The sequence below is a fragment of the Asparagus officinalis genome, unplaced genomic scaffold (genome assembly GCF_001876935.1).
Source record: "Asparagus officinalis unplaced genomic scaffold, Aspof.V1 AsparagusV1_Un106, whole genome shotgun sequence".
In the NCBI taxonomy this organism is placed as follows: domain Eukaryota; kingdom Viridiplantae; phylum Streptophyta; class Magnoliopsida; order Asparagales; family Asparagaceae; genus Asparagus; species Asparagus officinalis.
In genome coordinates, this window is record NW_017972372.1 from 348,000 (window position 1) to 371,284 (window position 23,285).

At 35.6% G+C, this 23,285-nt stretch overlaps 2 protein-coding genes and 1 pseudogene across 2 annotated transcripts in view; 1 reads left to right on the forward strand and 2 right to left on the reverse strand.

Moving 5' to 3' along the window:
* The window catches only part of LOC109827266 (ankyrin repeat protein SKIP35-like), a 7,481-nt gene extending 600 nt beyond the window's left edge, over nucleotides 1-6,881 (reverse strand). The window contains 4 exon segments of the mRNA XM_020394250.1: nucleotides 1-653; nucleotides 4,676-5,046; nucleotides 5,560-6,563; nucleotides 6,657-6,881. The exon segment at nucleotides 1-653 is cut by the window's left edge and continues 16 nt beyond it. Coding sequence (XP_020249839.1) covers nucleotides 1-653; nucleotides 4,676-5,046; nucleotides 5,560-6,280 — 1,745 coding nt within the window. The 5' untranslated portion in view covers nucleotides 6,281-6,563; nucleotides 6,657-6,881.
* Nucleotides 6,882-15,243: 8,362 nt separating this feature from the next.
* Nucleotides 15,244-18,417, forward strand: LOC109827275 (annotated as a pseudogene).
* Nucleotides 18,418-18,812: 395 nt separating this feature from the next.
* Nucleotides 18,813-22,934, reverse strand: LOC109827286 (putative protease Do-like 14). The gene is made up of 7 exons (XM_020394281.1): nucleotides 22,818-22,934; nucleotides 22,307-22,518; nucleotides 21,849-21,930; nucleotides 21,151-21,293; nucleotides 20,510-20,630; nucleotides 19,329-19,421; nucleotides 18,813-19,040 (listed from the first exon to the last, which is right to left on the reverse strand). The coding sequence occupies exons 1-7, from the start codon at nucleotides 22,857-22,859 to the stop codon at nucleotides 18,924-18,926; spliced, it is 810 nt and encodes a 269-aa protein (XP_020249870.1). The 5' UTR covers nucleotides 22,860-22,934; the 3' UTR covers nucleotides 18,813-18,923.
* Nucleotides 22,935-23,285: the final 351 nt, after the last annotated feature.

The following is a 23,285-nucleotide window of genomic DNA, read 5'->3' on the forward strand; positions in this document are numbered from 1 at the left end:
GCAGCCACACACTCTCTATACAGAGGCAGATACACCACCGCGGTCACCAGAGGTGCCGGCAGGTCCCTCAAGCAGATCCTGGACGTTCCCCTTGATAAAACCCTAACGAAATTTACATAGTGATCCTCCCCGAGTCTTATCCCCTCCAAGAATGCATCCTCCGACCAATGTTCTCTCAAGAACGCCTTAAGCTCGGGAGCTACATTCAGAGTCTCGTCAGATTCTCCCTTCGAAATGTTATCCGCGACTGCGTAAGTGGCCTCAGGGTCTCCAAGAAAATCGGAGCGGAGGAGGAAGGCTACGCCTTCAAGGGACCCACCACTCCGTTCCCCGGCGGCTCTAAGGATCTCGATGCTGAGAGCGGAGAGGACGTGGCGAGGGACATGGGGTAAGAGGTAGGCAGCAACATCGATCTGGCTGCTGGAGGTTGCAGCTGTGAGGGCGAGGCAGAGCTCCATGTCACGACAGCCGTGGTTGACAAACCACTGCACGACCTTCATGCAGCCGCGCTCAGCGGCACGCATTAGGGGACCGAGGAAGGCGCCAGCGTGGCCCTCGTCCACTAGGCATTCCATGGTCCCGATTTTTGCGTAGTGGGAGGCAAAACCTAGGGCTAGGTCAACATCAACATCGAGGCTGTTTCTCTGAGCAATCTGGAATAGCAAATGAAAGTAATACTCGGTTAGTACTATTTCCATTGTTCATAAGTAAAAAAATGATAGTTGCGATAAGTAACAAATAACTGTCCGCTGAAAGTTGTTGAGGCAATTGTGCACACAAGAAAGGTTTGGTTCGGTGGGTATGTATGAATAAAAATCTTTATAGTTTGTTTGTGTAAATTTCACTTTAACCCCTAGAACTTTGGGAGCTTTGATTTTTATTTTGAAAATATACACGGGGGGGGGGGGGGGGGGGGGCATCATTACCTGTTAATGGTAAAAATGTCAAAAACCGCCAAAAAATAAAAAAGTTTAGGGCAAGGTTTTAAATATCGGATACGGGGAAATATCGGATGGCCAAAATTCATATCGGATTGCGGATATCGGGATATGTGGTAAATATCGGAATGCCGAATGTTTGCATACATAGTATAATGCATTTAAATGTAATCTCAACATATGTAATGAAATTTAAGCATACAAAATATGAGTAATATATGTTAGGATCACTAATCAACTTCTAAAACAAACAAAAGTGCGAAGCAACGTTGCAACATTCGATCTGCTTTTTTTAGGGCAAAATGTCATTTGATATAATGGGGAAATCTTGATATCTCGCCAAAAATTCCAGAACACGTATATTATTTTGCAACAAGCTATATAAAAGATATATGTCCACATATCGGCTAATTATACGGCCATATCGGGGATTTATCACTCAAAAATAGCCAAAAAGCGGTAAAGGATATTTAAGACCATATCGGTTGTGGCAAGCCCTGTAAAGGATAATCGGGGGATTTATCGGGCGATGTCGGGGATATTAAAACAATGGTTTAGGGTACTTTTAAATAAACTGGTTGGTAATGGTGTTACTTTGTTGCGTGGGTGGTGGGTGAGTGATGGTGTTTTTTTTTTTTTTTTTTTTTTTGGGGGGGGGGTGTGGGTTCTATCTCGCCTCTCGGGTGTCGGCTCTCTCGAGTCTATGTGGGGTGTTGGGGGGGGGCGTTAAGGAGACAAGCTCAAAGGGGTTAAGTGGAATAAAAAAAGTTCAGGGTGCTTATGCGCAAAACCCCCACAGTTCAAGGGGTTGTGTGAAATTTACCCAATTAGTTTAAACAGAGAATGCATGAAATACTGAAATGAAGATTAAGAAACTAAAATCATAGCGATGAAGAATTACTGCAGCTTTGGCCTACATGAAGAAACTTGAATGGGATAATCTGACAGAACGTATAAAAAATTTGCTGTTTTCAGGAAGTTCCAGTTTTTTACTCCTAATTGAAGTAAGAGTTGACTAAGGTCTAGTTGGAGCCTAATTAGGAGTTAGATTGATTTGGTTCAAGCTAAATGAAACTACTACTTCCATTGTACATAAATTAAAAAAGATTTGCAACAAGTAGCAGGTAACCATCTCTGTAAGTTGGTGAGCCAATTGTGCACGGAAAGAAGTTTTGAGTTTGGTGTATATTTCAAAGTTTTACGCGTCGGATGTCAATTTCATGTCGGACGGCTAAAATTCATGACGGATAGCGAAAATTCATGATATGTCGTGGGACATGAAAAAAAATATTGCCTTGCCATATCGGATGGTGTGCATATGTGTAATATAAATATCATAAATAAAATCTAAACATACTTAATAAATTATATTATCTAATCATATAAAAAAGTAAACAACTTATAATGCTTAGCATTGATGTTGAAGGAAAGAGGTGAGAAAAGAGGAGTCCAATGGCGGCCAACATTTAAAACATAAGTATATTTTAATAAGAAAAATGTTTATAATTTATTTAACACAGAATGCATGAGCTACTGAAATGAAAATTAAGAAATTAAAATCCTTGAATGATAAACGAATCAATTAAAAGATGTTTCTCCATTAACTTATGAAGCAAACCATAGAGCGGTGTGAAAGACTAATGCAGTGTTGCTATAATCATGAAAGCTCTTTGATAGTGCTAAATGTACAAATATAAGTGCTATCTATTCTCTTTGAACTGAAGCACAATAAAATGATACATTAAATACAAGATTTCATCACAGACAGATCTTTGGTGGCACGAGTTACAACTGATGAGATTACAAAAAAGGTAAGAAAATGGGAATTTAAGAGGAAATAATTAGCTGACAGAAGCATAAACAAGTGAATTTAATTTTCTGCAAGATATGGGGGTTTGATTGAAGCCATCATAGAGCTAAAATTGTTTGGTTATTTCATGGTCAAATTAGATTATAGAAAATCTATCAAATAATTGTAGCATTTCTCTCGTTTGTGTCCATTTTCGTCCTCATTTGAATTGTTAAGGACAAATAATTCACCTTGTACTTGGATCAGCTGAAGAACTCAAAATGTCTATTTTCAAACACAACCATGACACATTAAATCAAAATATCTGGACACAAATAGAAATGTGTATATGAGGGCTCCCTTAAGCCCACAACTTAAAAGAACAAGGACAAGAAGTCATCTTTCTTTCAATCCCAACTATGAGTGTTGGTATAGTGGACCCTCTTAACTGACTTTAGTTCTTGATGGATATTGGACACTCCAATTAACTACTTATTAATCAACCTCCAAACAAATGCCATACACATAATCGACTGAAAATTTTCCATTGCCTCCAGCCTTTAAACATATTAATGACAATACAATCAGCCACTTCTCCCAGCTCTATTGAGATCCTCGGTCTTGAGGGAAAGTGATCAAATATTTTTTGCACATCAGCATACCGATACATGAAAAATACTTGACACAGAACTTATTTGAAGCATCTTCACATTTCCGACTTTGAATCAGCTTGGGAACTATAGGACACATTTCCGACTTTGAATCAGCTTGGGAACTAGGGGATTTGGCTATTTTTAGGGGACTGCGGGATTTGGCCTAAATACTGTTTAGTTCCATGGCTTTATATGATTGAGAATTTCAGGGTTACTGCACAAAACTTTATGTTATGAACCTTGAGCCATATCATGTGTTATCCTGCTGTATCCCAATTCTCAAATAAAATGTCTATATATTATATTATTTTATCGTCATGTCTATGAAGTATCTGTATCCACAAATTTTTTATTCTTGTGCAATTCATGCCTCGATCTATTTCTAGCTTTCCCGCATTTTGTTTATGTGATGCAGGATCCAAGTCATCAAATACTCAAACGTTGTAGTGGCCTGCCATATGTCTAATAGTCAATAACGTCATCCACCACAAACACCATCACATTTTCTGAAGTGAGTTTGCTTGCTCACGTAGAAAAGCAATGCACTGAATGAAATGTCGCCGACTGTATCTCAAGAAAGTAGCAAATGGGAACTCCTAGTTGTGCAAAAAGTGTAGCAAGTTGGAGCAATGATTCTGAGTCTCACCATTTCGTTAAGTGACTTCATCATAAGCAGATTGAGGTTATAAATTGATCTAAGACTACAAAAATGAGCCTAGTCTAGCCTCATTCTTCACTGCATATAGCACATGCACAGCAAAATGGATAGAAACAAGCATCAACTACAAAATATCTACAGAAGCACAACCAACTTTTTTAAAATAGGAACATTTAACGTACCTAAAATGAAGTACATTATGCAAAAGAAAATCAGTCATGCTCAGTTTTGAACTCAAAACTGTTGATCCTCGCCGTAAAGGGGAATGAATTAAACAAACGGAAGAAGGAAAACTGCTAAGTAGAAACATATCGCAGCCATGGATCACTGAAATTCCCAATTAAATTGAAATTTTAACTAGAGTTATGTATACTATAATGTTGAGGACTCGGGAAGAAAGCTTCACTCCTAAATTTGCATCTAAGTAACAAACGGCGACATCAACAATAAAGCTTTTGTTCTCAATTATTTGGAATGGACTACACAAGTCCACTTGAATCTATATCTATCATGCAGTAAAGATAAATAAATGAGATAGTACGATAGACTAACAGACGAGCTAGCACATATATGAGAATAGAACTTCAGCAGCATAAATAGATAGCTTCTTTCAGTTATATGATAAAATGTAATTTACCTGCAACAACATGCGAACAAGTTCCGTGCTCCCAAAGCGAGAGGCTTCTAGAAAACACTGATTAACATTGTCAGCGCCTCCTTCGACCAACAACCCAAGCAATCCTTGTATTGCACTTGCTGGAACGCCAGAAGCCCAACCAGGCTCAAATGTACTAGAAAAGAGAGTAAGAGGAAAGCAAGCAGCATCAAATGCCTCAGTGAAATCCTTGCCCGTTAGATTATTGCCAGCAAGTTCAAGAAAGGCCTTGAATGCTGAGAGCTGGAGATGGACCTCAAGGATCGTGCTACGACCGCCTCTGCCCTTGTTATCCTGGCACCGGGAATGGAACCCAATGCACTTCAAAGCCCACTCAGTAAAATCCTGTGAGTGTGTTATATGATAAAAGATAGGGTAAATTGAAGATAACCCCTTCATTTATACTTTCAGTAGCACTTATCACCTCTCAACTGAATACCAATCCATACGTGGTAAGTGGAAATAAAAGATTTGAATGGTGGTAGGTGCTAGGATATGAGGAGGGTTATCCAAAAAAATTATCCAAAAAGATACGTAAACCACAAGGCACAATCCTATGCACTAGTTTTTTTTATATACAACCTCCAAAATAAGTTCTACCAGATTTATTAAAAAAGAACCTAATATTGTAGTGAAGTTCTAGCATAGTAGGATGAGACATGGATCATAAAGCAGAAATAATGGACACAAATCACAATAAAGTTATCACCGTCTGCAGGATATCATACTGCACAAAGTGAAAAAGATATGAATACAACAATACTTGAAATTTTTTTTACTATATGAGTACAACAATACTTGAAATTTTTTTACTACCTTATATAAATTCATAACCTACTTTCCACATTATTTTTAATACAACGAATGATATGATGAAGGGAATCTAAGAATATAATGCGTATGGATACCATAATGGACAAATCCTTACCTTTGGGCCATGAAGTTCACAGTATCTTCCAAACTCATAGTCTTGCTCCTACAAGCAGAAACACACGAAGCAAGAAACGACGTCCGAAGAACTGCTCGGGTGAAATCATGAGCACCATATGAAACAATCTTTCTTATCAAACAAGTGATACCATTAACTTCCTGCCGATTAGACAAGAACCATATCGAATCCAAAGCTATACACAAACCATCATTCAAAGTTTGCATATCAGCTAACATGATTAAACCCTCAGCATGTTCCCAATCATGAGAGCTCACTGCTTCTTGAAATAGTTGTCCAAGCTCAATCCTTTCTTGCCTAGTGAGCCTCATCTCCTGCTTGCTCTTATCTTTGACCTTCCTTCGAGTTTCACATTCTTCTTCTGTTGAATCAGAGGCCCTCGACCTGGGCTTTTTACCTTTATGACATTTGGGCACTTGAGGCTCTTTGGTTAACAGAGGTGACTCTCTAGAGAACACTACATTGCTCCCTTCACCTTTTTCTGGTGCCATAGATTCAATGGTCTCATTTGTATTCTCCGAAATTCCATTATCATCAATCTCCATTTCATCGGAGTGTGGGTTTTCCAAATTTCCCTCTTTCATCAAATGCATGCTCTCCTTCTCATCAACTACCACAGCCTCAACCTTGCCCTCCATTTTTTGAGCAAAAAGCAAGCTACTGATTTTTTTTTTCTTCTCTTCCGAGAGATTTCTCAATTCGATAACTCAAGCATAAATCATCTGATCCCTTCTTGAATTCGAATCGATCTCACAACAAATACAAACCAAGGGTATAAAATTCCTCAATGAAGTACTCTTAACAAAAGACTTCACCTTTGTCCATTAATTAAAGAACCCAATTGCAAAAAAAACAATTTGCAGGACGGTTCATCAAAAAAGCCCCAACTTTGACGGCAGCTGCATCAATCTGCTACAAACCCTACAAATCCATCAACCAAATGACAAAATCAACAAAGGGCAAATCTGAAACAATAAAAATTCAAGAAAAAAACAAGAAACCATTTAAGATTACCATCTAAAATCACCAAACCACCATCAAAGAAGAGATTTTTGACGATGAACTTAGCATCACGATCATTTCAGTGAGCAAAAAAGAGGGAATAATCACATTAGAAAATGGTATAAAATGAGAGAACATAGGGAAAGGTGGAGAAGGGACATAAAAGGAGCGGTGGGAGAATAAAAGGCAGAGAATAAAAAATGGGAAAGCCTCAAAATTAAATTTTTTTTAAAAAAGGACTAACCTTGATTAGAGAATTGGAGAGGAAAATAGACAGAGATGCTCCTCTGCCTCTCTCATTTAATTAACCTTTGGAGAAAATGGAGATAAAAGGAGAGTTGATATTTTTTTGGGGTTGAGATTTGTTTTGTTAAGATGAAAGGAAATAAAAGGGGGGGTTTGGTTTCTTTTTGGTTTTTTAGATATTAGGTCCTTAACTTTTTCATTTTTTGATATTCGCCCCTCATTAAAACTGTTATCGGGGGCACCATTTTTGTATCTCGGGGTTGCTGCTTTGGGTTGAAGGGACTAACTTCTAATAAGTATAGGAGTTTGAAATTTTAATAGAGATTTCAATGATTTGAGGGACTCAATTTAAGGCTGTTTATAAGAATTAGAGGACCTAATGGCAATTTCCGTGATGGGAGAGGGCTAAGTTAAAATATGAAAGATTTATGGTAGTAATAAAAACATTTAATTTTTACCTTTTGAGCTTTTCATTAATAAGGGAAATGCGAGGGGGGACAGAATCTCAGCAACACTAGATCCCACCACCAAAGCCTTGCTTTTGCTGCGGTGGGACCCAACAACTGCTTTAGGTTCTTAGTGGGACCCACCTCAATCATTGCATGCTCATGCTCCTCTCATTCCTCAAATAGTGGTTGATTCTTGGAGATATACCACGGAATTATAATTACATGTTGTTGATGTAGTTTGGTGTGCGAAGAAGAACGGTAAATATGTGCCCCAGTTCCCGATCACAACATTTCATCCTAATCTTTAATATAAAAATAAACTTTTGATATTTAGTCAGTGCATACAAACACTGATTTTAATCTCAACTGTAGAATTTTGTGGTTGCTCATTATTAAGTTGATAGCTGTCGTTGATGTTAATAATCACACGGATGTAGTAGGGTGAGATTGAGTAGAGTTGAATTTCTCAAATTAAGTCCATTTGGTTATGGGCTTGCAATTAATTTAAGCATGGTTTAATTGAGTTTATCAATTAAAACCTAAGTTGTGGGCCTTAATTTAGAGCAAGTGCATCAAGCTTCTAGTTGGGAGTTCTAGTCAACAAGCTCTCAAGCATTTTGAAATAAAAAATTATAAAAATAAGCATTGGGAGCACCTCCTTATTTTATGGAGCTCCAACAAGCTCCTAGTTAGGAGCTCCAACAATATCAAAAAAGGAGCACCTCCTTATTTTATGGAGCTCCAACAAGCTCCTAGTTAGGAGCTCCAACAATATCAAAAAAACTCATCTTCTATCAAAAAACCTCATTTCTATTGCAAAGATACAAAGGCCAAAGACTTTTTCATAAAAAAAAATATTTCTTTAAGGTTTGGGTTTAAAAGTAAGGGGGGTTTTGTAAAAAAAAAAAAAATTTAATGATTTGGAGGAGCTCCCAAGCGCTCCACAAATTTGTGAAGCGCTTGGGAGCTCCCAAGAGCTCCGGTGGGCCCCACTGGCCACATCAGCCCAGGGGAGCCACTTGGGAGCTTGCTGAGAGTTTGTTGGAGGAGAGTTTAAGAGCTCCCACCGCCACGTAGGCCTTGAGAGCGGCGGTGAGAGCTTGGTGCACTTGCTCTTATGGGCCCTTATTAAGTTATGGAAATTTCATTTAATTTAAATTAAATTGTTTGATTTGAATTAAATAAGGTAGTTAATCAATTATTTAATTCAAATAATATGACATTAAGGTATTAAAGTTGTCTCTCATCCAAATGATTGATTGAAACAAGAAGTTGTCAAAGAAAGCTCTCTTGTGTAAATTGTTCATGAGAGATGTTAGATGGTTATGTGTATGTTTTCGTGTAAATATTTAATCGACACAAAGGAAAGTTAATATTTATTTAGACTGCATACACATCTGCAATGATAAACGTGTAACAATTATAAGGTTACATGTGAATAATGAATCGACCCAAAGATAGTTTTATTATTTGACATGAGTTATTGTCAATGTTTGATCATTGCAATAATGTATCACTTACAAATAAATATTATTGTCCAAAAACTTGATATTAATATTGTGCCAGATATCTTGAGATGAGATTTGTCATTATTTGAATTTTATTGATTAATGATTACAGTTAATAATGTGAGCATCTTTTGTTTGTTTCAGCTAATATATCTGCTGCAACGATTTCTACTAACATCAACTCAATTCTCATGCTCAATGAGACTAATTTTAAGGTTTGGAGAGAGAACATTTTAATTGTTATTGACTGTATGGATCTAGACATTGCATTAAGAATTGAACAACCCCAACCTCTCAATATGGACAACACTCCTGGTATTAAGAAGGAGTATGAGAAATGAGAGCGTTCAAATCGTATGATTCTTATTATCATTAAGCGTGACGTTCTGGAAGTCTTCAGGGGCATAGAATCCGAATAGATTACTAAGGCCAAAGATTTCCTTGTCGAAATTGAGAAGCATTTTGCGAAAAAACGATAAGGTAGAAACAAGCACGCTTTTAGCTCGCTTGATTTCGATAAAGTATAAGGGAAAAGGAAATATCAGTGAGTATATTATGGAAATATCTCATATTGCTTCAAAACTTAAGACACTTAAAGTTGATATTTGTTATGAGTTATTGGTGCATCTAGTTTTGTTGTCTCTTCCTGCACAATTCAATCAGTTTAAGGTCAGTTATAACTACCAAAAGGAGAAATAGACTTTAAATGAGCTCATTTCATACTGTGTGTAAGAAGAAGACATGTTGAAGCAAGATAAGACAGAAAGTGCTTATCTGGCTAATGCCCCTAAGGATAAGGGCAACAAAAGAAAGAATGATAATGAAGCTGCTAAGGGTCCTGTTCAGAAAAAATAACATAAAGATGATCAGGGTTGTTTCTTCTGTAACAAGTCTGGACACGTAAAGAAAGACTGTACCAAATATTATGTCTGGCCTGCTAAGAAGGGTATGTTCCTTACTTTGGTCTGTTCTGAGGTTAATTTAGCTTTAGTACCTAGAAACACTTGGTGGTTAGACGTCTGTTCTGAGGTTAATTTAGCTTTAGTACCTAGAAACACTTGGTGGTTAGACTCTGGTGCTACTACTTACATAAGTGTTTCTATATAGGGCTTCTTGAGCTACCGAAAGTTAAGTGATGTTGAAAGACACATCTTTGTGGGCGACGGACAATCGGTAGACGTGAAAACAATTGGGCTCTTTAGGTTGCTATTAGGAACCGGTTCATATTTGGACTTAAAAGATACTTTTGTAATAATAATTTGATTTATGTTTCTGTATTGGACAAATCAGGTTATTCTTATTCATTTGGAAATAATCAATTTAGTTTATTTTTAATTCAAATGTTATGAGAACTAGTTACTTGAGTACTTATAACAACCTATATTTGCTTGATACAATTGCTTCTTATAATGAATCCTTGCATGTGGAATCACATGGTACTAAGTGTAAATTAAATAAGGAAAATTCAGCGACATTATGGCATAAGCGCTTGGGTCATATCTCAAAAGGTAGAGTTGAGCGTCTTATGTCTGATGGTATTTTGGATTCCCTTGATTTTTTAGGGTCATATCTCAAAAGGTAGAGTTGAGCGTCTTATGTCTGATGGTATTTTGGATTCCCTTGATTTTTTAGACTTCGACGTATGTGTTGAATGTATCAAGGAAAAACAGACATTTGGTTAAGAGATTAGGTGCCAAAAGATCTTCAGATGTTTTAGAATTGATACATACAGATATTTGTGGGTCATTCCCTACGGCATCTTGGAATGATCAACAATATTTATATCATTCATAGACGATTACTCAAGTTATGGGTACATATATCTCATTCATAAAAAATCTGAGCCTCTGGACATGTTCAAAGCCTATAAAGCTGAAGTTGAGAATCAACTCAACAAAAGAATTAAAACCGTTAGATCTGAACTTGGTGGTGAGTACTACGACAGATGATGGTTCATGTGAACAACGTTTAGGATCATTTGCTAGATACCTAGAGAAATACAGTATCGTCCCACAGTACACCATGCCGGGTTCATCTAGCATGAATGGTATAGCTGAAAGACAAAAGATGACTCTTAAGGATATGATAAGAAGTATGATTGCTCATTCTTCTTTACCAGAGTCACTCTAGGGAGAAGCATTAAAGACAACAGCTTACATTCTGAACAGAGTACCAAGTAAAGTAGTTGCTAAAACTCCTTATGGGCTTTGAACTAGTTGAAATCACAGTTTAAAGCACTTACATACTTGGGGATGTCTAACTGAGGTAAGGCTTTATATGTCAAATAAAAAGAAATTAGACTCCAAAACAGTTAGCAGCTATTTTATTAGGTATTCTGAACGCTCTATGGGGCTATAAATTTTATGATTCCACACTCAGGAATGTTTTTGAGATGGGAACAACAACATTATTTGAGGATGTTGAGTTTGGGGGAGAAATAAGGTTAGAAACATTGTTTTTTAGGAGGAATTGGCTTCAGACCCAATCCATACAGTTATTTTTGATAATATTTAGGTTCTTATACCTGTTATTGATCAAGAAGTAAATTAGTAAGCTCAAGATGACAATATTAAACAACTCTCTGTTCCAGAAAAACAAACTCAACAACCTCAAGAAATAGTGCTATACGAAGATCCATGAGAGAAAGGAGAAATGATATTCCGGATGATTATATTGTATTTCTCCAAGAACATGAGGAAAATAATAAAATGTTGGAAGATGATCCAATCAACTTCCTTTAGGCCATGAAGAGTTCTAACTCTCAACAGTGGATTGATGCCATGAATGAAGAGTACAAGTCTATACAAGACAATAATGCTTGGGAGCTTGTCCCATTGCCAGAATGTGCAAAACCAATTAGTTGTAAATGGATTTTTAAAACCAAGCATGATGCAAACGGTAATGTGGAGAGGTATAAGGTACGTCTTGTAGCTAAAAGCTTTACTCAAAATGAATACATTGATTATACAGAGACTTTCTCTCCGATTTTATCGAAAGACTCTTTTAGAACAATCATGGCGTTTCTTGCTCATTTTTTTATCTTGAGTTACATTAGATGGATGTTAAGACTGTATTTTTTAATGGCGACATTGATGAGATGATTTATATGGTGCAACCAGAAAACTTTGTGTCAGGAGAGCCAAAGAATATGGTTTGCAAATTAAGAAAATCCATCTATAAACTCAAGCAAGCTCCTTGTCAATGATATTACAAATTTTAACAAATAATTATCTCGTTTGGTTTTGAGATGAACATTGTTGATGACTGTGTATATCACAAGTTCAGTAGGAGTAAGTTTATTTTTCTGGTTCTGTATGTTGATGACATATTACTTGTCACTAATGATATAGGCATGTTACACGAAATCAAGATATTTTTATCAAAAATTTTTGAGATGAAAGATCTTGAGGATGCCTCTTTTATATTAGGAATCCAGATACATCAAGATCGTTCTCGAGGTATACTTGGATTATCACAAAAGAACTATATCGATAAAGTACTTCAAAGATTTGGCATGCAAGACTGCAGACCAAAAGACACCCCTGTTGCCAAAGGAGACAACTTGAGTCTCAATTAGTGCCCTAAAGGCAACCTTAAAATTCAGAAAATATAGAAGGTTCCTTATGTTTCGGCTGTAGGGAGTCTAATGTATGCTCAGGTGTGTACACGTCTGGATATTGCATACATTGTTAGCATGTTAGGTAGATACTTAACCAACTCTGGTATGGATCATTGGATAGAAGTCAAAAGGGTTATGAGGTATCTTCAGAAAACAAAAGATTATATGCTCACGTACAGAAAATCTGAACAGTTGGAGGTCATTGGGTATTCTGATTTTGATTTTACTGGATGCTAAGATAGCAGAAAGTCTACATCAGGCTACATTTATATGTTAGTAGGAGGAGTTATATCATAAAAAAGTGTCAAACAGACACTTATAGCTTCCTTCACTATGGCAGCAAAATTTGTAACTTGCTATGAGGCATCCAACCCGGAAATATGACTGTAAAATTTTATCATGGGACTACGTATTCTGAAAAATGTTGAAAGACCACTAAGGTTATATTGTGACAATAAATCTGTATTTATGTATTCTAATAACAACAGGAGCTCAACTAAGTCAAAATATATTAATATTAAATGCCTAGTTATGAAAGAAATGGTACAGAGTGGACAAATATCCATAGAACACATTGGGACAAACTCCATGATAGCTGATCCTCTTACTAAAGGATTACCACCTAAGTTCTTTCATGAGCACACTACTCATATGTGTGTGGTATTATTTGAAGATATCATAATTTAGTAGGAGTTTGTGATTGTGGTGTTTTATGTTAGATTGTATTGTCTGATCAGAATAAAGTATTCAGCTCATACATTCTGGTACATTATGTTGATGTTGACCTCACTAAAGTTTAAGGTAGGACCAGTTAAAAACAGACATGTATTGATCACATTGTATGTAATTTTTATGCTGCACATCCATGATTGATCTATGTCGTTTGATTATATTGATATATGTGACCATTGATGGGTTTAGTTACGATAAATGTGACGAATGCCACTTTGATCATATATTGATATACTCAATGGACGAGATTGTTTGAAAATACCCTTATTTATGATGGCAATTTTTGAGCTCATAAGGTTATACACACTTTAAGGAAACATATGGTGCCCAAGTGGGAGATTGTTGGCTCATAAGGTTATACACACTTTAAGGAAACATATGGTGCCCAAGTGGGAGATTGTTGGATTTAAATCTAATTAAATCTATCACTTTAAGGAAACATATGGTGCCCAAGTGGGAGATTGTTGGATTTAAATCTAATTAAATCTATTTGTGAGCACATATGTTACATCGGTGTGTGTTGTTATCTTTACAGTTGACCCACATAAAGTGATCAATTAGGTAATTAGGCCAATGAGTATTTACATGTCATGGGCTAATTGTGCAGATACCAGATTGCAATTCTAATTTAATGGGAGGCTAAATTAAAAAAATTACAAGTCTATATAAATGGGTTATGGTCCCTAATCTTAGGCCCTGTTTGGTAAGCGAGAATGTGGTGGAATGAAATGTCATTCTCACTTCTCATTCCCTCATACCAAACAAAACTTGTTTTTAGATGTTGGAATGACCATTCCTTCCCACTTTTTGTAGGAATGGGCATTCCAAATAAGAAGATAGGGAATGATCATTCCCATTCAATGGGAGAATCAAATTAGTGAGGTTTTTTTCAATTATACCTCTATTAGTAATAAGAATCAATTTAAAAATTATGGCTTTTGACTACGTATTCTCATTTTCTCTCAGCTACTAATTATATTCGAACAATAGGAATTTTTTGCGGGGTAGGGATTAAAAATAGTGGTACATATTTCAGTAGCATATTAAAACTAGCGGTACATATTTCATTAGCCTATTATATCACAATTGCTCAACATAGAAGCAACACAATTTAATATAAAAACAGATACAACTGAAACTATATATTATTTGACGATTGAAATTCTTTCATGTCAATATTTTTTTTGGGTCAATCAAATTTTTTTGTTTATTCACCAATGTTTAAAGTCTGTTATTTTCACCAGCATGTTATATTCTTTTTGAACTTTTGCTTTTGTTTTCCCACCATAGAGAACTATATGTACCCATTGCGTACAGGTTTGATTGTGATTCATGCAACAATAAATATAACTTTTGATTGAAAAATATTGACCTAATATTTATGAAAAGAGGAAACTCTCGCTGAGAAATTGGCCAAAATATTAAAATTATCAAAACCATATCATGTCTAGACTATATAGAGGTATAAGGGCATTATTATAACACATACCTAGATTAATATAACATATGCAGAAATAGTGAGAATTGTTTAAAAAATATAAACGAAACATACACCTGATCGATAACATGTGCATTAGTATAACACATACCTAGATTAATATAACACATGCATAAATAAAATTTTTAGTTATTATTATTAATGTTTATTTTTATCTTATTAAAAATCTATGTTGTTATAAGGGCAATATTAGAAAATGAGATTCTATTCTCACTTGTGAACTAGTGATACCAAACATGAGAATGAGAATTAGATTTTCATTCTAACTTTATTCTACAAACGCACCCAAACAAGAGAATGTGAATGACCATTCCATTCTCACATACATTTCAGTCCATTCATTCTTCCATTCCATTCTCACTTGACTTCATTCCCACGTACCAAACGAGGCGTTAGGGTTGAGTTCTCATTCTCTTATCCCCATTTAAAGAGAAATCTCAAGGGAGAACCCTCAAGATTAGAAGATCCAAAACCCAAATTTCAGATCCGTGCCATGGATTCAGGTATAGCTTCCGCTCTTTTTTGTTTTAATCTCTATAATTTAATCATGATTAAGTACAACACAATTAACCTTGTTTATGAGTGCATTACGTACTTTGATAGATCAAAGGATGATTGGCTTTTGGTTTGTTTGTTGTAGCGTTGCACATATATTCACAAATTCAAGAACTCAATAGAAAATGTTTACATGTCTAGTTCATGATGGCAAATGGCGCCTAGGTTCGCGTTCTCATTCGCACAAATGTGACAAAATATCTGTCCTTCAAAGCAGTAGACGGAAGCTATGTCTTCAGTAAAGGAAAGGTAATTTCTTACTTGCTTTATTTGCTTTCTTTTATGATTATCAATTTCTTGTTACTTATTGGTGAGTACTTATCAACGCTAGCTTTTTCTCCTTGGAACAGATTCATAAGGTTCCTGCAACTGATATGGAGGCTCTTAGACCTCCATTAATGGGATTATTTGAGAAAAGAAGAGCTCGGAAGTTCTTTGTTTATGTCCAAGATTTTAATGAAAATGATCCAAAATCTCATGGGGGACTGGACCTGATCAACAAAGTCGCAACAAAAGAACTCATTGGGTATATTTCTGATACTAGAATTAATTTACATATGCAATCATGTTGCAAGCTTTGTTGTAAAGATTGAAAGCATATCTATATGTGATCTATGTTCTCTAGTATTTCCTATTCTTTTGCTGGAGAGTTTATCCAAAGAATTGTCAATGTTTCCTCAGGCTGATTTACTGATTGCTACTTGACTGTTCTCTGGTCAGAAAATATGGTCTCGATGACAATACAGTCGGTTTTATCGGTCATGCATTGGCACTCCATGGGGATGATTGCTATCTAAATGAGCCTGCAGTTGATACTGTAAAGAGGATGAAGGTAATGCTCATAACTTGAATTCCAATCACGTGTCCTTATTAGTTTTACTCAAGACATGTATTGTGCAGTTTATGGCCGACTCCTTAGTATTTCTCCTTGCCATTTTACATTGACATTGAGCAAGTTTGTCTAAACCCAAGCACCTTGATAACAGGTGTTCTATCTTAAAGCGCTAATCTCATATGATATGAATTAAATGGTTATGTTATTATATGAATGATGTAAATACAATATCTATGTCTAACATGGGTTGAGTTTGGTCAGTGTTAAGAGTTCTCAATATACTTATTCCAACTTTTAGCTTGTGCAGTTTTGATGCTTATGTATAGGGAAAATCAAATAAGTTTTTGATCATAAGAATCACTGTCTTTCAATTAGTAACATATTTAATTGCCTAGATTTTTCTATAACCATGTGATACATATGACATTTTTACATGGTGCAAAATTGACACAGCAATTAACTAATTGAAATGTGAAAATCCTTTATTTTTGCAAATTTACTTAAACATTCTCTAAGCATAAGTTTAAGATATGTTTATAAATTATGGCATTAAAACAACAATGGATTATGAATTTTAAAGATTAGCTTGTGCAACAAATAGTGGCTCTAGCTAAAAACAAGATCTTGTATTATTGCTGAAATATGCAGTATTCTTTACTATGAACACAAACCCAAACCTATACTCCATAGCTTCTCTGTTCAAAATTTATATTACTGAACTATTTGTTATTGTTTATGACAGCTTTACGCAGAATCTCTATTACGATTTTAAGGGGGTTCACCGTATATCTATCCTTTGTATGGATTGGCAGAACTCCCCCAGGTTTGTTTCCATGCTCACAATCTAGCTAGTTTCTTTTCTCACTGTTTTCATCACCAAATTAACAGTGAACTGGTATGTAGGCATTTGCTCGCCTCAGTGCTGTTTTATGGTGGTACATAGATGTTGAACAAGCCTGATTGCAAGGTATTTTCAAGTATTATTGGTTCTGGAAGATATTTGAAGTATTAAATATTTGCACTTTTTAAGTTGAGAATAAATTTTAGAAAACCCCAAAACACGAGCTTTGCACAAGTTATGACAAATCAAAGTTAGTGATCAGAATTTTGCACGAAGAGCATTCATGTGGACAAGATACAACAGCCAGGCTGCATTTTTAGAATTTTTACTCTACCTGCTAATACTGTTTATGAGATTTTCCAATAGCTCAGAGGGGGTTCGTATAATTTTCAAAGTTCACGAGGGTATCCTGTGATTTATTAAGTTAGGGGGGTTTTCTGCAAGACCCTGAAAGTTTGATGAAGGAGGAAAAGCCTGTGGAGTTTCATCTGAAGGAGAAACTGCTAAATGCAAGAAAGTTGTATGTGATCCTTCCTACTTACCAGCCAAGGTGAGCTTACTATTTTAATATGGCCCCTTCGAAATTTTAATCTAATGGTAGAATTACAAAGCTTATATGATGTAAATTTTACTCACTTCAAAGGCTTTTGATGGTTATCTATAGATTAAAAGGTTGGAAAATTTTGCCAGGGCAATTGCTATTATGAGCCATCCTATTCCAACTACCGACGATTCTCATTCAGTGCAAGTTATACTGCCTCAAAAGCAACTTGGAAGAAAATCAGACGTGTGATGTTTTTCCTAATGTTTTAGTGTTTGAAAAGTTCAAGATATAAAAATGGGTGATTATTGTTCATTCTATATTTTTACATAGGTATCTCTTATGCTGTATAGGTATCTCTTCTGCTGTTCTTATACACACAATGTTGCTCCGAAAGGAAAGTTCACTGCATTTGTCTCAACAGAAGCTGAGACTGATCATCCTGAGACTGAACTAAAGCCAGGGATTGATCTTCTTGGTCCTGTTGATGAGCTATTTTTCGATGCGTATGATAGATTTGAACCTGGTAATGAACCCTCATCGGATAATTGCTTCATATCAACCGTAAGTTCTTTCTAATTTTTTCCTCCCCTTATAGTTCTTTTAGCTGGATGGATGAGCATGACAGGCTCTTAATTTTTGCAGAGTTGCGATGCTACTACACATCTCTGTATACAAAAATTACTGGGAAGGTAATTATTAGGTTACCCTTGATAGATATATTACAAACTAATGGCAACTGAATTATTACCCCCGCACCCAGATTGTTGACCTCAGTGTGGATCTAAGTGCTGCAACTGCTGCTGAAGAATAAGAGCAAATCTGCTGATCGAGATTCTTGGAGCTTTTCTCCCCCTAGTTTTATAAACTTTGAATCAATGCCACATAATTTGATTAATTGCATAAGTCCTTTCTTTGATGATTTATTCTGAAGAGTTCGTTTATTCTTTCTTTTCTCCCTTTTTGTTGCTAATCACTTCCTAATTGCAATCACTATTTTATAATTGTTATTTTGATTTTCTTTTTCGTTGATAGAAATCAAACAGTATAATTACAATACCTTCTGTGCATCATCTATAAGCATTTGCAGCTGTCCTTGGAACTTCATACAGACACAGTATTTGTATTATCGTGATAAGTTATCAAACTATCGACGCCAGTAACGGATATACAGACTCTATAATGTATCTTTTTTAATATAAATGACATGCAACTGGGAGTTTTAAAGTTTGAGATCTCATCCTTTGCTCACAAAATAACAACCAATTTTAAGTTTTATATAACTCTAAATAAATAAACACCTTCAAAAGCAAGACATCAGAACAAAAGTAAATAAATAAAAGATAAAAAATTTCTTAATTTCTCTTGTAATGGTAGATAAACTCATATTTTCTTGAGTTCTAAGAATCACATCACCTCATAACTTGTATGGCGAAAAATACAAAAGAAAAGAAATCAATGAGCTGGATTTGCTTCCTCTGGTACAACAGTTAAAGTTACAAATTTGTTGTTTGCTCGTTTAACAAGTACTTTCAAAGGAACACCGATCTTGTCCCCCATTATATTGATTATCTGGGGAAAAAAAGAAAAAGTGTAAGGGCTCTCAATTCCAAAGGCACATGGAAAAAAAGATTTGTTTTCTTCATTCTTCATTTTTCCATCCAGATAGTTATTAAAGAATAAATCCTTAATTCACTAAAAATTAAAATTCGTCAAGTTGCGAAGGAAGTATAAGACAACTAAGTCATATCGATCAACTGAAAGTCAGTTTTTGTGTCTTAATGAATATATGAAAGTTTAACACATGCACATTCAGATTAATGAATAGTGCGACCTATGTGTTTCCTACCAAAGCAATACCTCTTTAACACTTCCCACAGGTTTCCCGTCAAATTCAATGACCACGTCCCCTGGGCGAAACCCAGCACGGTCAGCTGGAGATCCTGGAGTTACCTGTTTGAGAATTAAAACATCATTTGTGATTATTTCGACAACAAAATAAGTAAAAGATACACTAACATATTAAATTTAATAATAAATAAAGCTGTTCAGCCCATTGTTCATGCAGCATTATGAGATGCATGCATCTAAGAAATAAGGGTAAATTTCACAAAATTACGATGAACTTAGGAGCATGTGCACAAGACTACCATAAACCTATTTTTGAGAAATCTACCATTGGAATTTTATAACTGTAGAAAATTTTAATAAACTAGTGGAAATTATTTCTAACTGAGTTAACATCTGGGATAAAGATATAAGCTTCTCATGAAAATAGCAGGTGAGACGAAAATTTAGAAGATGAATAAGGTACGTAGGGAAAAATTTTCCATAACTTGTCACGTGCAAACATCTTAGCCTATCTGGTATCAGACATGGTAGTTTGGTGAAAAAAGTTCAATGTCGTTTTTTTTATAAATAACCTTTATGGTGGTTTTGTGCAAAACAACCCAAAGTCCATGGTAGTTTCGTAAAATTCACCCAAAAAATAAAAAACATAATACTACGTGCGAACTTACTTTTAATCTCCACAGTAGTTCAGAAATAGAAAAAGATAAAGAAAACTGTTATTTTGATGTAGAAATGAGTTACCAGAAATCAAACCCTCCATATATAAATGATGACCTATGAAATTGCTATTGAAATTCTTTACTTGACACTTATTGCAACTACATAGCATGTTTACTTTCAATCTTTAGAGTTAAAAGTGAGAGTTGAAACATGACATAGTAGATAGGAGAGATTCAAGTAGGCAGCTGGACAAGGAAATTTTTTCATATGAAATAAAATGTGCAATAAAAGGATGATATATTGACTTACTGATATCTGCAGTAGGCAAAACATTGACCGCCAGAATAAAAGATAGGCCGTGTCATAGTTTTTTTAAGAAAAATCATCCAAGAGAAGGTATTACAACATTAGGGTTAGGTTCATCAAAAGCTTACGTAAGTTATAGTCACTAAGTCACAGCACAAGCTTTGACCGACAAGTCTATAATCAGTTTAATGGTGCCAGAAATGGAAGTTAACTGAAACACTTACCATGGGCACTAGCACACCTTTGCTCACATCAGGAAATGAGGCATCCCTTTCTTTAAGCTGTGCAATGATCATATCGTTGAGATCAAGCATCTTTAATCCAAGCCAAGGCCGAACAACTCTTCTGCAAAAAGATACAACATATTAGCCATCAATGAATTAGAAATATAAGGCCAGCACCAAATCTAATATACAAAGTAGGAACAACTCATGTTTGTAGAATACGAGTTTCAATACTAGATATGCATGAATTCATCAACAATTATAACAGGGCAAAAAGAACATAGAGATCAATCGTGTACTTCATTTAGCGAGTCATCTACCATCATTACAAGGTTGAGTAAACCAAGAATTTAAATAAGGCAATTAAGGGCGACCAACATTTAAAAGATGAACTTTGATCCACTATAATGACAAGCAAGTCCTTGGGAGATAAGTTGTCAATGGAATATATGTTGATATTTAGAGCATGCAAGGCTTTTTGGCGCTTTTGCCTGGAAATATTTGAAACTACACCAACTTGCATGTTTATCTAACATGTCTTCTTTTGCTGGATACATATGAAGCTTCTTTTGTAGGTAAATTACACCTCACTGCGAATGTATTATGCTGGAGGATATAATTTTTTGGAAAATGAATCATACCCATTTTTCTTGAAGTGCTCTATAATTTTAACAGCTGAATCAATTGGTACCGCAAAGCTCAAACCATCTGCATTTAGTAGTTTCATTATATTGATTCCTACAACTTCACCATCAAGGTTTATAAGGGGACCACCAGAGTTTCCCTGTAACAAAAATAAATCATATTATAGCTAGTCAGACACTAGAAAATATTTCGACTCAAGAAAGAAAAACAGGATATGGGAAATAAATCAAGAATGAGCAAAGATTTAAGCATCATGATCGTCATTGAAACAGAGTTTAAGGAATTAGCAAAACCATAACATGTTGGAAACGTTAAGAAATTGGCTTCCTAAAACCAAACACACGGTCAAATCTAACCAATACAACAAGCTTTTGGATACTAATTGGCTTCACCAACTGCTGCAGCTGCATAGCAATAGATATTATTCCATACAAGAATTAATACTTAACAAATTTTCTCATCTGGGACATACTAACAGAATAACTTTGATAACTGGTGTTTCCAGAATTGTTTTTTCTTCTTTTCAATTGTACAATTTCTGTAGACCCATTCAAGTATGAAGATGTACTACACCCATAAACAAACTAAATATTATAGCAGTAATCAAAAGCTTGGGCAAAGCCAACTATCGAACAAGAAATTTTTAAGAGCCTACATGCACCGAACTGAAAAAGGATAGAGTTAGGGTGCTTGCCTCATTAATTGCACAATCAGTTTGTAGGTACTCCCTTCGCATTCCTCCAAGACCCAAATCACTGCTTTTCCGGTCCACACAGCTACATATACGTGGAAGGAGGGAAATATGAGTAATATCCAAATAAAAACGAAGAAATCTCATTTGAGTGACCAAAGAAAGTTATCCACTTTCTATGCACTCAAAAAGATAAATTGTATAAGTCACTTCAGTTGTATCTTTCACATTTTAACAAGCTAGAAACACAATCTTCCAGACCAATCAAAAAGGCATATAGTATACGATTATTTTGAGCGAATACTCACAGCAAAAGTGCCAACAATACCAAATTACTTTCAAAACGAACTATTTATGGGCATATTTTATCAAATCTAAGATTATACGTCAGCCTAGGAAAAAAAGCCTCGGAAAGAGGGAGATTCTAGTAAGTAGAACTGTACATGATTTTATTTAATTACCTCACAATCCCAGCAGTAACAGTATTTTGCAGAGTAAGTGGGCAGCCAACAGCGACAACCCAGTCTCCAGGCCGAAGCTTACTTGATGACCCGAGCTTCACTGCTGGTAAAGGAGTCTTGGCTTCAATCTTCACAATAGCAATATCAGAACGGAGATCTGCATTAACTACAGTGCCAATATATTCTCGGCCATCTTGCAATGTCACATCAACCTGTTTTATTATCAAAAAACATACAACCACATAACGAACACAGATTAAGGTGAATGATGCAAAAAAAATTTTTTTACATTCAGCATATACATTACAATCAAGCAAGATCATGTAGAGCATAAAAATAAAACTAGAGAGCGAAATACCGATCAAACATAGCCACAACCTAAAAAATTGAAATTGTTTATTTGACTACTCTCCCGAATGACACGCCCATCATTGTCTAGCTTAAAAATTACAATTAATTACCCACATTATACTTGCTCTAGTTCAAGAAAAATTAGATGAAAATACCTTGCCTTTTGAAACTGTCCTCGCCCCTTCAAAGTCGACAACAACATGAGCACAAGTCAGAATCGTCCCATCACGATCAATAATCGCTCCATGAACCCATACTCTTTCCCAGCATCAATCATTAATCCTACAAACAAACCAACATTCAATCTCCTCAACCCAACAACGAAACACTTCCAAAAAAATAAATAAATAAATAATCGAAAAAGTAAAAACTTTCCCTCACCCCGAGTAACCGAAATATTCACTACAGCGCGTGGCCCGCAAGCAGCGGGCCTGCCCTTTGCGCCAATCGCATTCCGGCTCAAACAACCGCAGCCACACGCCGAATCATCGCCCTTTTCTCGAAAAGCTTCTTTCTTAAAGGGTTCAGATGAGAAATTTATTGGAGACAGTCCAATGTCTATTCACAGAAATAACAAAAAAGATCAATTTTTTTATGGGTTGCTTGAGGGTTTTCAGGGTTTTATGGG